The sequence below is a fragment of the Prinia subflava genome, chromosome 1 (assembly GCF_021018805.1).
Source record: "Prinia subflava isolate CZ2003 ecotype Zambia chromosome 1, Cam_Psub_1.2, whole genome shotgun sequence".
Classification (NCBI taxonomy): Eukaryota; Metazoa; Chordata; class Aves; order Passeriformes; family Cisticolidae; genus Prinia; species Prinia subflava.
Window position 1 is genome coordinate 49,326,529 of NC_086247.1, and position 14,492 is coordinate 49,341,020.

The 14,492-nt window shown below is 44.3% G+C and overlaps 1 protein-coding gene across 1 annotated transcript in view; it reads left to right on the forward strand.

The window, feature by feature from the left end:
* The first annotated feature begins 5,749 nt into the window (after window positions 1–5,749).
* Window positions 5,750–14,492, forward strand: part of EMILIN2 (elastin microfibril interfacer 2) — a 37,425-nt gene continuing 28,682 nt past the window's right edge. Inside the window, exons 1-2 of the mRNA XM_063395881.1 lie at window positions 5,750–5,999; window positions 6,099–6,221. Coding sequence (XP_063251951.1) covers window positions 5,872–5,999; window positions 6,099–6,221 — 251 coding nt within the window. The 5' untranslated portion in view covers window positions 5,750–5,871. The remainder of the gene's footprint in view (window positions 6,000–6,098; window positions 6,222–14,492) is intronic.

Genomic DNA, 14,492 nt, shown 5'->3' on the forward strand with positions numbered 1-14,492 from the left:
AATTGCCCTGTTGTAGTTAGACTCACATAACTTTCTTGCTTACTTCAAACTCTAGGAACTTCAGCAAGAGACTGACAGGATGAACTGATAAACAAGGAATTCAAGCTTCAGAATCATGTGATTTTATATCAGGAGCAATGTAATTGTTTAAAAATCTGCTGAAAACTTTGTCCCAAACACTGCAAAGCCATGTGCCACTCCCTTGCTCTCCATTCCAGCTCATCTTTAAAGTATCATGAAAGCTGAAATCTGTCACTTTCAATCAGAGAGCAGCATGTTGAGAAGGGCAGTGCATGCTGTGAAACTCTGGAAGCTGCCCTGGACCGCAGGAGGAGAGGACTGCACAGTAATTAATGCCCTCAGTTTTATTCTTTATTCTGAAATATTGCACTACCATCAAAAGTGAAATACCAAAATAAGTATGACAACTCTTCATTTCATAAGAAGCAAGATTCAAATAAACTCTTTACAGCAAGGGTAAAGAGTGCATAGTTTAAGACTCAGCCTTTTAAATTCATTTCAGCAATTTGCCTGTCAGTTTTTGAAGGGCCTGTGCACATGCAGCAACTGTAGTTTTGTACAAACCAGCTTTGTCCTACTGTATGTGCAGGTTAGAGAAGCAGTAGCTGTGGAAAGAACAAAAGAACATTGTGCATCTCCTCCCTTGAAGTCACCTGGCAATTTCACCAAATCAAAGATAAGCTGACAAAAAACCTCCTCTACCCTCCCACCAACGTCCCATCTGCCAAGAAATGCCAATCTCCTCTGATTTTATTCCAGCACTCATTAACTTCTTCACCCCTTAAACTTGTCAGCTAGCCTCAGGCTCTTCACTGAAAGATCTTGTGGAGCAATAAAATGTTTTCTTCTTATTGTCATCCCATATTGGATGTCCAGACTTGCTGTGCTCAGAAAACCATGGTAGCAGTGGATGATATGTCAGTCAGTCCTCTCATATTATATAATAAGTAATATAAGAGAGCACTTATCTTTTGTATGGGAGGAGGGCAGACCTTAATCCCACTATTTCTTTAGGTGTCACAACCATTCAGTATAAAGCAGACAGGCTGTTCCACAAGTGTGGCATACTTGAGGTTTACCATGCTTCAGCACTCAGTTCATTCTTCCAGGTGAATAACATAGTTTGATCTCTTCTGTCCCACCCTGAGGCCTTGAACAGATGCAGTGGTGTGCTGAGAGCTACTCCTGGGGAATAGCCTTTGTTTCTTTTGTTCTCCAGCTAAAACATACCTGTGACAATAAAGAGCACCAGCTTCAACACAAACACTTGATGCATGTCACCACTAGGCAATATTTGGACTCCTTGTACTACACCGATTTGTTTTTCTGTTTAAATAAATAAAATTAGCACAGGTGTTTTTCCCCAAAAAGGAAATACTACCAGGGAAGAAAGGCTGGAGTTGCCAGTTTGCCCACCCATGCACTGAAACATCCCCAACACCACACTGCCAGTGCCTACATAGGCAAATTTGGCACTTCAGTAGGGAGATGTGGCTGAGTACTGGTTGGAACCACGTGGGCTATTTCTCTGCATACTCCAGAGCTCCAAGAATGGTCTCTGCTACAGACCTTTTGTTGTGGAATGAACAAAATCCTTGTGGCTGTGTAACTGTTATGGCTCTCCAAGGTGGCTCTCCAGTTAAGAGAAAACCAAAATACTCTGCTCTCCCTTCTCTCATTTATTTATTGATTTATCCCTGACTAGTGCTGCTTGGATTTTAATCTAAATCAAAGTGTTTATGAATAGTAATTTTATTAACATCTGTTATTTACTTTTCATTCAGTCATTAATTTTCACTAAACTAAGTATGTGTCTGGCAGACAAGTGAGGTGAATACACATAAAAATTCAAAAATTGAAACCCATCTCTTCTTGTGACGGGGAACGATTTTTTAAAAGAAATTGTAAACAAAGCTCGTGCTCTCATCAGAGTGTGGGAAAGTTGCAAAACACTCATCCTAGGTTCAAGTTAGAATTTTTATGTTCATATTAAGATTAGTATGTAATGACATAGAGGCCAAGTGAATGGGACAGGGCTATATCATGTCTCTGCAGAATTCAAATGCCTCTTTCCCCATAGACTACTTTTCCTGGTATATCCAAGCCAGTGTGCGTCATACACCTCCATCCAAGCTTTCCTCTTTTAGCCTGGAGTTTCCTACAGCTTCCTTTCAAGCTTTCCTTTGTTCCCTAATACCAGTTTCATCTTTCCAGAGGGACACTGTGACCTGCTTTGACTCATGGACTGAGTTAACACAGCACCAAATGTAAACCCAGACTGCTCACAGCTGTAGGCCAGCTCCTCACATCTGATGGCCAGTGAGAAGTACCTGGAAGACCTTCTGGGCCACAGACAATATTTTGGTTTTTTTATTAAACAGAAGCATCAAGGCAGTACAAACACCCCTCTGAAAACCATTCACCCCAGGTTATTTTGGCAATGTTTTGAGGTGGTGAACCTGAAGAAAAGGAACCTAGAATTCACAAAGTGATTTGCTGCTGAAATCTCAAAAAAAAAAAAAAAAAAAAAAAAAAAAAAAAAAAAAAAAGGTGATGGATAAGGGATGTAAATTGCAAATTGCAGGGAAAACACCATTTCTACCCCATCCACCACAACACTACAGACGTATTTCTCTCTTGAAGTTCTGCAGTAAATACTCTGGTAATATTTTTGCAAATTATTCTGCCCACCTGTTCTGTGCACTTTTCTGTCTCTGGCAGACCCTTGCACATGGCCCTTGTTTCCCCATCATTATCCTGCTATGAAGTATGAAAGTACAGTCAATCTTGGTGCTAGAAAGACAGCCAGACTGCTTAGAAAAGAAACAAGAACTTTAAAACATTTCAAAGGATTTATGGACTCACGTTGCTGAACTTGGCCTCCCAAGGATGTGTGAACTGAGCTCAGCAGTCACTGAAGCAGTCCTCAGTGCACTCACAGACTACATGGTCCATTTGTAGGGAGGGGTGGAGGGATGCTTTCCATGTACTGTAAGAATCATCTGTCTTGGGATTACTGTGAATTTTAGAGAGGAGAGGACATAGCACAGAAATACAAAATGTGAACATTTCTGTCTCCTTGAGAACGCGATTAACCCTCATACTTACACTGTGAAATAAAACTAGTTACACCCACAGAAAAAATGCAGCCATGCTCACAGCTTGGACCACATCTTCAGCATGCACCTGAGCTGAAGATTCTCCAGGCAAAGCCCAGTTTTCCTACTGATTACTGTTGATATCACACTGACAGGCCCAGTGTGAATATCAGAGGAGCTGAGGTCAACTCTATGCACTCACCCAAGTTCATCCATTTCTATTCAGCTCAACACTTGTAGCACAAGTCATCCTCTGCTCATGCTCCTTACTGAGCCATCATGCAGCCACACTAAAACTTCACTCTCTGAAGCAGCACTTGTATTCATGTTCCCACGGAGCTCTAGTTTCAGGGAGAAGATGGGACTGGTCCTGTAGGATTTTGTTTTTCATTGTTATGGTTTATTTTAAATGAAACAACTCCAAAATGCACTGCACTTTGCAGTGGAAGAAGTCTTACATAGCCTTTTAAAGAAATGGCAGCAGATGCTGTCAAAGCCTTGTTTCATAATATTTACAAAGTAGTTGATCCAGATATCAAAGGGACAACTATATGTCAGAAATCTGAAGAACTTTTCTTGCATAGTTCTTGAATGAACAAACATTGAGAGTCCTGAAGCTGCAGGAAGCTCCTGACTTATTATCTGTTGTAGCCATGGGGTAAGCAGGGGCTCTATCCACTCTCCTTCTACTGGTGTCTCCATGTTATGTTTGGTCAGGCAACTGACTCTAGGGTTCACAAGCAAGTCAGGTGCCCTCATGGCAAATCAGGTAACATCTGCTTTGTCTTCCTTCATCAAAATACAAGCTCAGTGTTTAGCATATGGAAATATACTGTTGCTTCATGCTCATTTTGTTTAAATCAGTCTATTAATTTTTGTACTATGCAGTCATTCTCAAGACAGGCATGACCTCAGTCTTTCATTATTTAACAACTTTCCCTTTGTGGGACAATGTACAGCTCTTCCATGTTGCTCATCACTTTTGGAAAAGGACCAATTTCATGAGTTCTTTGGCTGAGTCAGGAGGAGGGAAAGAAAAAAAAGCCTTCTTCATTGCTTTTTAGGGACTGAACTCTAGTTCTGCTCTCTACAGGCTTAGGAAACTCCAGATAATTTCTGCCAGCACAAATAATGAAACCCAATTACATGCTCCTGTGAATGCAAACAGTGGCACAGGAAATTGTTTAACCCTTGAGAAGGTTAAAGCATAATTTCTTAAGACAGTGAAGTGTTATCCTCTTCAAAGCATCAACAGAGCATTAGAAGGGTTTCAAGTGAAACGGAACAGATTGAAGCAACTTCTCATCTTTTTCCATTGCTATTTATTGCCAGTGAAGTGTTCCTATGCATCTGTAATGGCAGAGATTTCTCTAGGGGACAGGAAGCTTTAGTGTATATTTCCAATGAAACAGCTTCTAAAAATCAGTCTGAGTGCATCATTTTGACCTCAGCATTTAAAGCTTATTGCCCTGCAGACTTGGAGGCAGAGTGAAGTTGTTGGGTGCAATTCCACAGTAAGACTGGCAGATGAAATTTGCCTGTTTCAGCAGGTCGGGGCAAATGGTGAGGTCAGCAGGCTGCTGCCTGCAGCAGAGGGAAGAGCCCTGCCCTGCTGCTGGCTCTGCCAGCATGTGAGAGCTAGGAAAGCCTGAGCAGCTGCTCTTGGCCATGGGAGGCCTTGGGAGCTGCATGAGCAGGGTTGGGACTGGTCAGGCTCAGCAGGAGCAGCCCACACTGTTCCCAAATCTCCCACCCAAAATATTCTCCACCCAAACATCGCTCTCTCCCTTTCCCTCCTTCCCACTGATGGGAGCAGCCTGCCCTGGCCCAGCCTCGATGCTTTGTTCAGTGTTGCTTCAGCCCAAAAATCCAACTCACAAAAGAGCAGGAGCTTGGGAGGATAGAGGAACATCTCTATGATCCTGCCCTCGGTTGGACTCATTGCTGAACAAGAGCAGCATCTGAGGAGGGCAGAGGGACTTCCCTGCGGTCCTGCCCTCTGTGGGGTCGCCTCACATGGGCAGGCCACTCCGTCAAGGTGCTTGTGTTGGATGTTAACAGCCAGGTGCAGCTGAATGCGCATTTCTCACTTTGCCCAGTGAACACCTCTCCTTTCAAATAAAGGCTTATTGTACATCCCTCGCTGGGATAGCCGCCGGCACCCTTCCCATGACAGTGGGCAAAATGAGCCGACATCGGGCCACGAAGGGAACAGGACCACAGGGCTGCCACAGAGCAGCAACCCAGCCTCAGCCTCCCGCTCAGACACCGGGAGCTCCTCACCACGTCTGCACCTGCCCCACCTGAAGAACCCAGTGCCCCTTCCCCGCGTTGGCGGGCTGCCCTCTGTCCCAGCCACGCGGGTCCTGGAGGGCTCTTCCCCAGCGGCCCGGCCCTCTCCTCCCACCAGCTTCCAGGGGAAAAGCTGGTCCGCGGAGCGGGGGCTGCCCCGAGCGGACCCGCAGACGGCGGCCGGGCGCACAGGGGCCGGGGGCTGGAGCGGGGCTGCCGCCCGGCCGGGGCTGCAGCGGGGCGGGGGCCGGGGCCGGCCGGGCGGGCGGAGGGGAGCGGCGCCTTGGCCGGAGGGGGGTGCGGAGCCGCCGTGGAGGGCGGAAACGGGGTGGGGGGATTTGCGTCAGTGAGGGAGCTGAGAGCGGGCGAGGGCGGGCGGGACGGAGGGACAGACGGACGGAGGGAGCCCGCGGAGAGGCATCGGCCCGCCGCGCTCGCCCGCCGCCGCTGCCCGCCGCCCATGGAGCTGTGCCCGGGGCCCGCGCCGCCCTCGGGATGGGCGCTGCCGCTCCTCCTGGCCCTGGGGGCCGCCGGGCTCAGCCAGGGCACCCCGCACCTGCCCTACTCCCGGCCGGGCTCCCGCAGCAAGTGAGTACCGCCCGGCCCGGGCCGCGCTCGGGACCCGCCGGGAGGAGCCGGCGGGCTGCGGGCCCGGCGTGCCTGACCGACACTGTCCTTCTCCCGCAGGAACTGGTGCGCCTACATAGTGAACAAGAATGTGAGCTGCTCGGTGCTGGACGGGACGGAGAGCTACGTCCAAGCCCAGTACAAGTGCGCCTGGAACCAGTTCCCCTGCGAGCCCACCCTGGTGTAAGTAGCGCCGGGGGCGACCTGGGCAGGGACAGCGCTCGGCCGCGCATTGCCGAGGCCCGGCGTGGGGCGGGTCCCGGCGCCCCGAAAGGCGCAGAGGGGTGCGGAGCGCCCCCGGCCCCGGCGCGCCCCGAACAAAGCGCTCGCTCAGGGCGGCCGTCGGGCTAATTAGAGCCAGATTGAGCTGCTGCTCCGCGCCGCCGAGAGGAGCTGCGCTGGCACACCTCGTCGGCTCGCAGAGGCGTGCGGGCGGGCGGGAAGCACGCGGGCTGCTTTCCCTGGCGGCGGCACCGCACCTATGCGCTGCCGGGAGCGCACCCGGGCCGCAGCCGCCGGCGCGCAGCGCGCCCCGAAGCGGCTTGCTGCTTGCTCCGTGCTGAGCGGCGCGAAAGGGAGAGCCAGGAGCGTCAGCCAGCGCCTTCACAGCCTGTGTATCCCTGTCTGCTATCCAGCAAGGGGAGCGGCCAGGGCAGATTCTACGGGGATGTAAAGTTGCTTGTTTGGTTTTCATCTTGGTGCGTGTGACCACGTGGTAATCTGTGGAGTGGGCACCTAGGGCAAGGTGTGCTGCAGCAGGTACAGCAGGCACAGCAGGCATCGGGGAACAGATGGATCTCGCTCACCTGCTGGCTAATCCAGGCAAATCGCCTCATTTTCTCCCTTGAAAAGCAGTAATATTTGCACATTTCTGTTTGAAAGCGCTAGGCAATACACACTCTGTGAAACCATTTCAGCATCCCCACTGAAGTGGAAATCACTGGAAAGACACCCATAGATTTTCGTAGGCTCAGACTTGGGGTGAGGTGATGATGCAGAGTGTTTTACAATAAAGCTACTGTAACTAGTTTTTATTTTGACATGAAACATGTTCAGCAGTGATGATGAGACAGATACTGCTAGATCCTGGGTACTACTGAAATAGAACTTCAGACACTGGTGACACTGCCACCCTGGGGCCTGTGACAATAGATGTTGGATGTTTGGCATTCAAATGTGCTGCTTTCTGTTTGTTTGGGTTGTTATTTTTGTTAAAAACCCAGCTTTTCTCCATATAAACACTAGAATTTGAGGGGAAAAAACAAAGACAGCAGACAGCTGAGTAACACTGTCCTGTGTAACTTCCCTTGTTTCTCTTTGGAGTCTTGAACTGGCCATTTTGGACTTCTGACTGAGTTTATGGGTGTGTAATGGGGTGTGCCCTCTGTCCCGAGAAGTCTCCGTAGTGGAGCTACAGCGGCATGAGGAGGGGTTGAAACTGAGCTCTTTAAACACATAAATCACCAAGAATTAAAATAAGGAATTTCAGAGGCAGTAAATTAGGACTTTCACAGACTATCTGCTAGTAGATAGTGAGGAAAGTGCAAAGGCATTGCTTCTGGCTCAGGAAATTCCTGCACTGAGAGTGTGAGATTGTTGGCAGGAGTAACAAGGGGAAGCCCAGCTTGAGCAGGGGGCTAGTCTGCACGACCTCCAGAAGTCCCATCCTTTCCAGATTTCTCTGTGGTTCTCTGAAATGGCATTGTCTGTCCTTGTGCTTCTAAACATCTGGAGTTGGCTGCTGTCAGAGAGAGAATATGAGGCTGAACAGACATTTGGTCTCACCAGCTGTGTCCAGTCTCATGGGGTTTTTTTGTTCTTTTGAGAATGGAATTAGATGCTTATCGTAAGGCTTTGTTTTCTGTATTTGACTTTCCTTGGTGAACATCACTGTTGTTTTCTTCATAACCATAATGGCAACTGCAAAACAATTCTTTATTTTTAACCTAAGATATTCCTTATTCTTACCATAAAATATTTCTCTTCTGTCACAGCACCAGCTCATTAACACCAAGAAAAGGTGAAATATCAAAATCTTGACATTTTATTGTGCTCAAAACTGTTAAGAGGTTGCAATTTTATTTTTGTGTCTGTTGCATATACAGTCTCTTAGTGGCAGAGTAAGAGGAGTGCTAATCCAAAAAGTTTGAAATACGTGCCTCAAGCCCTGCAAACCCCTAACTTGATTCCTGTGAAAAATATTGTTTAGTTCAGAAGGAGTAGCTGTCTGAATAACAAAATGTGTTTATATATGTTTGCTAGCTAATGTTCACAAAAACAGGACAAGAAAGAGCTGTAAAACAACAAAGAAATGACTGTGAGGACTTTGTGGAAATTATTCTCTTTTTTCCTCCTTTATACACTTGAACAGAGAACTTAAAATGAACTAAATAGCAGATATTCATGGGAATAAAGTACAGTCCCTGTGTAGTCTCCTCTTGATACCCACGGTTTATCTAAGATCTCATTCATCTGCAGACAGTGGGGACAGTGAGATCCAAACCAAACAAAGAGTTCCTTAACTGTATCATGGATGTGTGTGTTTTATTAGTACTTAAGTACTATTGGGTCTATTATTTAATCAGTCAGTGGATTTACTGTTGGTTTATATTAGTTTAAGACTAGATTTAAAGAGCCTTTCTAGTGTTTAGGTACAGTCTAGGTTATGGATAACAATTGCTTAGATTGCAGTGTATTTCACTACCTTAAACTTTCAGTGTACTCCTGAATTCCTTGTGTTCTTTACAGACAAGAGAGTGTGTGTTGCAGATATGGATTATAGTCAGCCCTGATTTGCCGTTGAATTATCTTGTTTTAGAAATAGAAAGCTCTGGTGATTAAGACTAAAATCATATGCATGCATGAACCCTTTTAATCTACCCTTTAAGCCCATTAAAATATAATTTGTCTGAAGACAAAAATCCTAAAGCCCCCTGTTGGAATGACTACACTTTAATGATTGTTACCTTCAATTCACTTTGGCTGCTGGGTGTGTTTCCTGGAAGGTTAAGTTGAAATTCAGGAAATTATTACACTTCATTGTTTAACTGTTTTATAGGCACTTGGGCTCGATAGTGCATTTCCTTGCTGAAAAGATGGTGAATGCTTTGGCTGATTGAGGTGTCAGGGATGAATGAGATGAAGTGTGGCTGCTTAAGAGATAGGAAGAGAGAGCAGAAATGCTCTTTGAAGTATGTTCCCTTTGAAGTGTGGGGGGCTCCTGATTTATTTTTCTTAAAACTGTGACTAGCAAAGGAAGGAGAAACTTTGTTATTAGTGGGTCATTGGGCTGGAAGGTACAAAAATATTAGTGTTTATACTAAAAAGAACTTGGATGTTTTGAAATTTAATATTACTTCTTAAATAACTGACCCCTCACCAATTCTTTTGTTGCAAATTTCCATTCCTAGCTTTCTTATGAATGGTTTAGTAACTTAATTAGCAATAATAGCCATTTGTAACATTTGTAACATTAGCCATTTCTGAAAGAAAAAAAACTTGTTGCCCTTCTGATTAGATCATGCACATTCCTTAGAGTTGTGGCTTCTTTGGGACATCTTCTGGTCACTGTAGGTCTTCTGTTCAGGGTAGGATGTTGTCATAGCAGTTATTTGTTTTGCCTCTTGTTCTGTGGAGTGTGTGGGCACACCTGGCTGTACCAGAGGTGCACCAGTTTATGATCCAGTGCTTTTAGAAAAAGCTGCTTTCACTAGTAAGGTTTTGATTTTAAAGTCTGAAGTGAACTGAAGTGGCTGAATATTTTCTGGAATGTTTTCTGGGTTTCTGTCTTTGCTGCTGAGCTGCAAACAGGACTTCCCCCTATGAGGTAATAAATAAAATAGAAAAAAAAACTTAGCTTGGTAAGAACCTCTGGAGGTCATGCAGTCCCCTCATAGCCCCCAGCTAACAGCAGAACCAGTTTCAAACTTAGATGAGGTTGCTCAGGGACTTGAAGAAAGGATGTTTTAATCAGATCTCCTAATTCATGTACCAGCCCCCATTAATTATGCTCATGAGAGTAAAGATATTTGTGTGCTTAAGTCGGGTCATCTGTCTTTAGCTTGTGAGGAGTGAATTTCATGATTTAGTGTGAGCTTCTCATCTTAACACTAATGATACACATATACAAAACAAGCCCATTATTTCATTTAGAAAATGACCAAGAAAATGATGAATGAGTCAATAGCTAAATTAGTAAGACTCTCCAAATCTCTCATTGAGCAATATTTTCCAACTTCTTGTCATTTAATACTTTCAAATGACCATAAATAAGCCCAGTGCCAAACTAATCATGATTTTATTCTTGACCCAGAAGAAGATTCAAAGCACAAGATAGAAATTACTTTAGAGAGTGTTACTACAAGTTTTCTGCTGCATTCATAGACATCAGAAAAGATTACTACTAAATAGTAAAACACTGCTTCTAATGAGCAGTGTTCTGCATTTATTAACAATGTATTACTGGTTAAAAGTGGAAATTTAATAACTGAAAACCCTCACATGAGATATCCAGTTCAAGTTGAATGGCTTCATCCATCTGGCAACCCCAGAATGACCTGGGTGGAGCTCGTCAGCCCTAGCCTAGAAACAGAGGGGAAATCCTCATGCAGTTTTCAGCCTTCTAACAGTCCCAATGTCGTTTTCTCTGAGACTGTTCTTTTGCTAGAAATCAAGCATGCAGGTCAGTGTCAGGGTGCTCAGCACTAGGCAGGATCAAACCTCACATATACAAGTCAGCACAGGTTGAGCCTGTGTTTGCCACTGGCCTCCAGCAAGACATATCTCATAAGAAAAACTTTCAGGATGCACAAAAACTTGAAGGGAAAGTGAGAGCTGTTTAATGTTTTCCCTCCAAGTATCTATAAAGGTCTTCAGGACTTTCTTTCCAGCTTTGTGTATTTTGTATGAAGCAGAACTTCTTTGTACAAGCTCCAGCTAGCTGACTACATAGGGAGCTTAGCCTAGGGGCTTGTGCATTGAAAACAGTAAGGAAACCTAAAAAACTTCAGTCTCCTGGAGTGCTTGTTTGAAAATCTTTGAGATCCTGCTGGGTGTGGTAAGTTTTCCTGGCTGTCTCCCCAAGACTGAAATTGAGCATCTCTGTCTCCATGCACTGAACGCAGCAGAGTCCTTTGTGAACTGGACAGGGAATTTTCATTTCGCACATCATTTGAGTTTGTTGCAATAATGTAAAAAAAAAAAATAATCCCACAATGCTCCTCACTTCACATTAATGTAAATACTTAAAGTTTCATGCTTTTCTAGTTTGAGAAATGTGTGACCTGGAGGTCTGGGGCCTCTTCTGCTAAGCATCAAACTGTTGCCAAAGCAATAAATTTTTATTTTCAGGGAGCTGCTGACCCATTTAGGTGTGTTTCATCATAAATCACCCAAATAATCAAGGAACATTTTGTACCATTAGACAGTGGGCAATGCCAGTTTTACTCATTGGGGATATTATGACTCCTATCTGACTTCATTTTTGCATTTGCATCTCATCTTTCCTTTCCCTTCTGGTTCATTTTTAACTTGGTGTCTCGAAAAGTAACAGCTCTCAAAACAATGCTCCATTTTATTCTCAAATTTGGAGTCTCACTTAATCCCACAGATTAGCTCTTGTCTTCCTGAAAGTATTGGTTATTTGTTTCATCAGGCTATATTTTAAAATAATCTCTCAGCAACAGCTCTTTCTAGAGCATTCTCAAAAACAGCTTATTTCATGGGCAGAGAAACAGAAGGGATACTATTGGAGCTCAGTTTTTCAGGCAGCTTTATCAGCAGCAGTGCTCTGCATCCTCGCTTCTTCTGTTTACTCGTGTAAGGTGAGAAACTTGGTCCTTTCTGCTGGGAGAGGCAGGTGATGATGTTGTAAACAGGTAACCTGCTGCACAGTTGTTCCTGTTCCATCACTGAGTACATCACATTGCTGCTCTACAGAACCTTCCTGAAATCCTTTTGAAAAGACTGTATTTTCAGGGTGTTCTCCCATCCCATTCTGTTTGAGTGGGTTTTTAGTAACTTACTGTTGCTCTGTTACCGTGTGTTTGACTGGCATTTCAGCAGTGTAAATCTCAAGACTGAAGCTCTGCTTTGAGCTTTGCCAAAGGCTGGCTGTGGCTCTGAGTTACTCAAATGCATCCTGTGTCCTTGTTTTGCTGCTCATAAGAAGAGAATGCCTACCTAGATGTTCATAAATTACATTAGGAGTATTAACATTTTAAACTTCTGGGCATTTCCTGCTGGACTTCAGTGGTCAGTTTTTTGAAAATATAATCCTTGGCAGCCCAGAGAGAGTTAGACAGATAGGTATTTGTGTATGTGTGTGTGAAGATATATATACAACAGAAAGACATCACTAGTATGAGACATGAGGTCATATTTCAGTGTCCTTCTTTCTTCCACAAAGAAACATTTCTCTCCCAAGGGAGAAAATTCTAGTTTGAATCTCATCTTTTTTTGATAGAATTCCAGCTGAGTGGCATAAAACCCACTGTATAAGTAATAAACAATGGCACTTTTGGAGACTTTGAAATGAAACCATGTGGTGTTGCCTGAGAATAGTTGAATGTTTTTGTCTTCTACCAGTTCCTTTAACCTTCTGTTTTTCTTGCTGAACAAAGCACAAACTCTGCAGTAAAACTCAGCCAGATTTTCTCAGATACATTAAAATAATGTTCAGTGTTGAAGACAACAGAGTACCAGAGACCAGGCTGTAGTGAGCTGATTGGGGCAGCATGGTTCTCTGCTTCTTCCCTGGTACCAATAGATGAGATGACAGTTTTATTTAGGGATAGACAAATACAACTTTTTCCTTTCTTGTATGAAGGAGTAATACAATCCCTTGTGCCAGGTCTCTGCCCACTTAGCAATTTCTTCCACATCTTCTCCCATCGTGATTTCCAGGTAGCGTGAAGAGACCAAGTAAAAACAACCAATGGAAAAAAGTACTGAGTCTCTAAATGCTCATTCCTGTTCTATGAAACATTCACTGAAACTGCAGTGCTTTCATAGTCAGATACTAAAGCACTCTTTGCAGTGACCTGGATGGGTGATTTTTGGGTGTGTACACAGCAGGCAATTGTGTTCCTGTGGGTGCAGAGTACTTTGACTCATTCCCTTACTTTCCTTCAGTTTCTTCCCTGTTAATCCTCTCAGCCAACAGCAGTTTTTTGTTCAGGATTTAGCCCAGAACTGATCTGGTACAAATGTTGGCCATGCTATACATGAGTGCAAATTTCATTAAGAGTTCCCTTGTGTGCAAGCCTGGAGAAGCTGAATTTCCTTGGTCATAAGCACTAGTGATGCTTGTTATAACTTTATATTTTCCACAAGAGTGCCTCAAAACTTTGTTTCTCGCAGCACAAAAAAAGTTGAAACTCTCTTTTCTTGCTTTTCATGATATGTATTTTGTTTTGATTATTATGTTATGCAAAGGCCTTTGAGGAACTTCAGTCTAGATGGCTGTGAGTGGGCCAGGCACTGGACTAGTGTCTAAGGCCAGCAGCATTTTTCTCAAGGAAATGTAATTGCCCAGACCCCAATTCCTGTAAAGACATTTACTGACCAACTTTATATAAATTTTGGAAAGAAAAAATGTCATGTAAAGGAAGAATAGCAGTGTAAAGATATGACTTGTTTAAATCCATCTGTAAGAAGTGGCTTAATGTCTGTAATGCCAGATAGAAAAATGATTTTGGGGTGCAATAGGATTCTTTTAAAATAGACTTTTGCTGCATTGCATAATTGGGATTTATTATTGCTTTGGTGGCATGTTTTCACTGAACACCTAGACTTCTGTACGCTCATCTATTCCTGTCAAAACATCTTTTCGCTGCTTGCTCTAAATGCCTTAGGATAAATTCTTACTAAAGACACATTTTTCTCAAATTAAGCTCATCTGTGGGCTGGAACACAAGTTAGCTGCTGCTGTTGCTGCATAGTGGCAAGGCAATAAAAAGAACAAAAAAGAATGGTGGGGTTTGACTCACCCTGACCCAAACTGTCTGCCCTGGGTGCAGAGGGGTGAATCTGAGCGTGGGAGCTTAGACGTGCAGTGGTGCTGACACAGATGCAAGGCAGTGGTGTCCAGCACACCCTGTAGGTAGCAGGATGTAAATAATGACTTCAGGGTGAGATGCAGCCCTGTTTTGACTCTGCTGGCTGTGTGGACTGTTACTGTTTGCCTTCATGGAAATACAGACAACTAAAACCTTACCTACACACAAGGCACCTGAAATCCAGGTGTGCTGAAACTCACTGTGACAGACAACTGCTAAAATCTCCAAAGGTTTCAGTGGAACTAGGATTTCTGCCACCATTTGTAGGGCATTCAATTAGGCCTGCATGCTTGGGAAGCAGAAAATATAGGATCAGCTTGTTCTAGTTCAGTGTTTGTGTAATATAAACAGCCAGTAAGGTATATTTTCAGCAAAAGTATTTTCAGCCTACAAAACA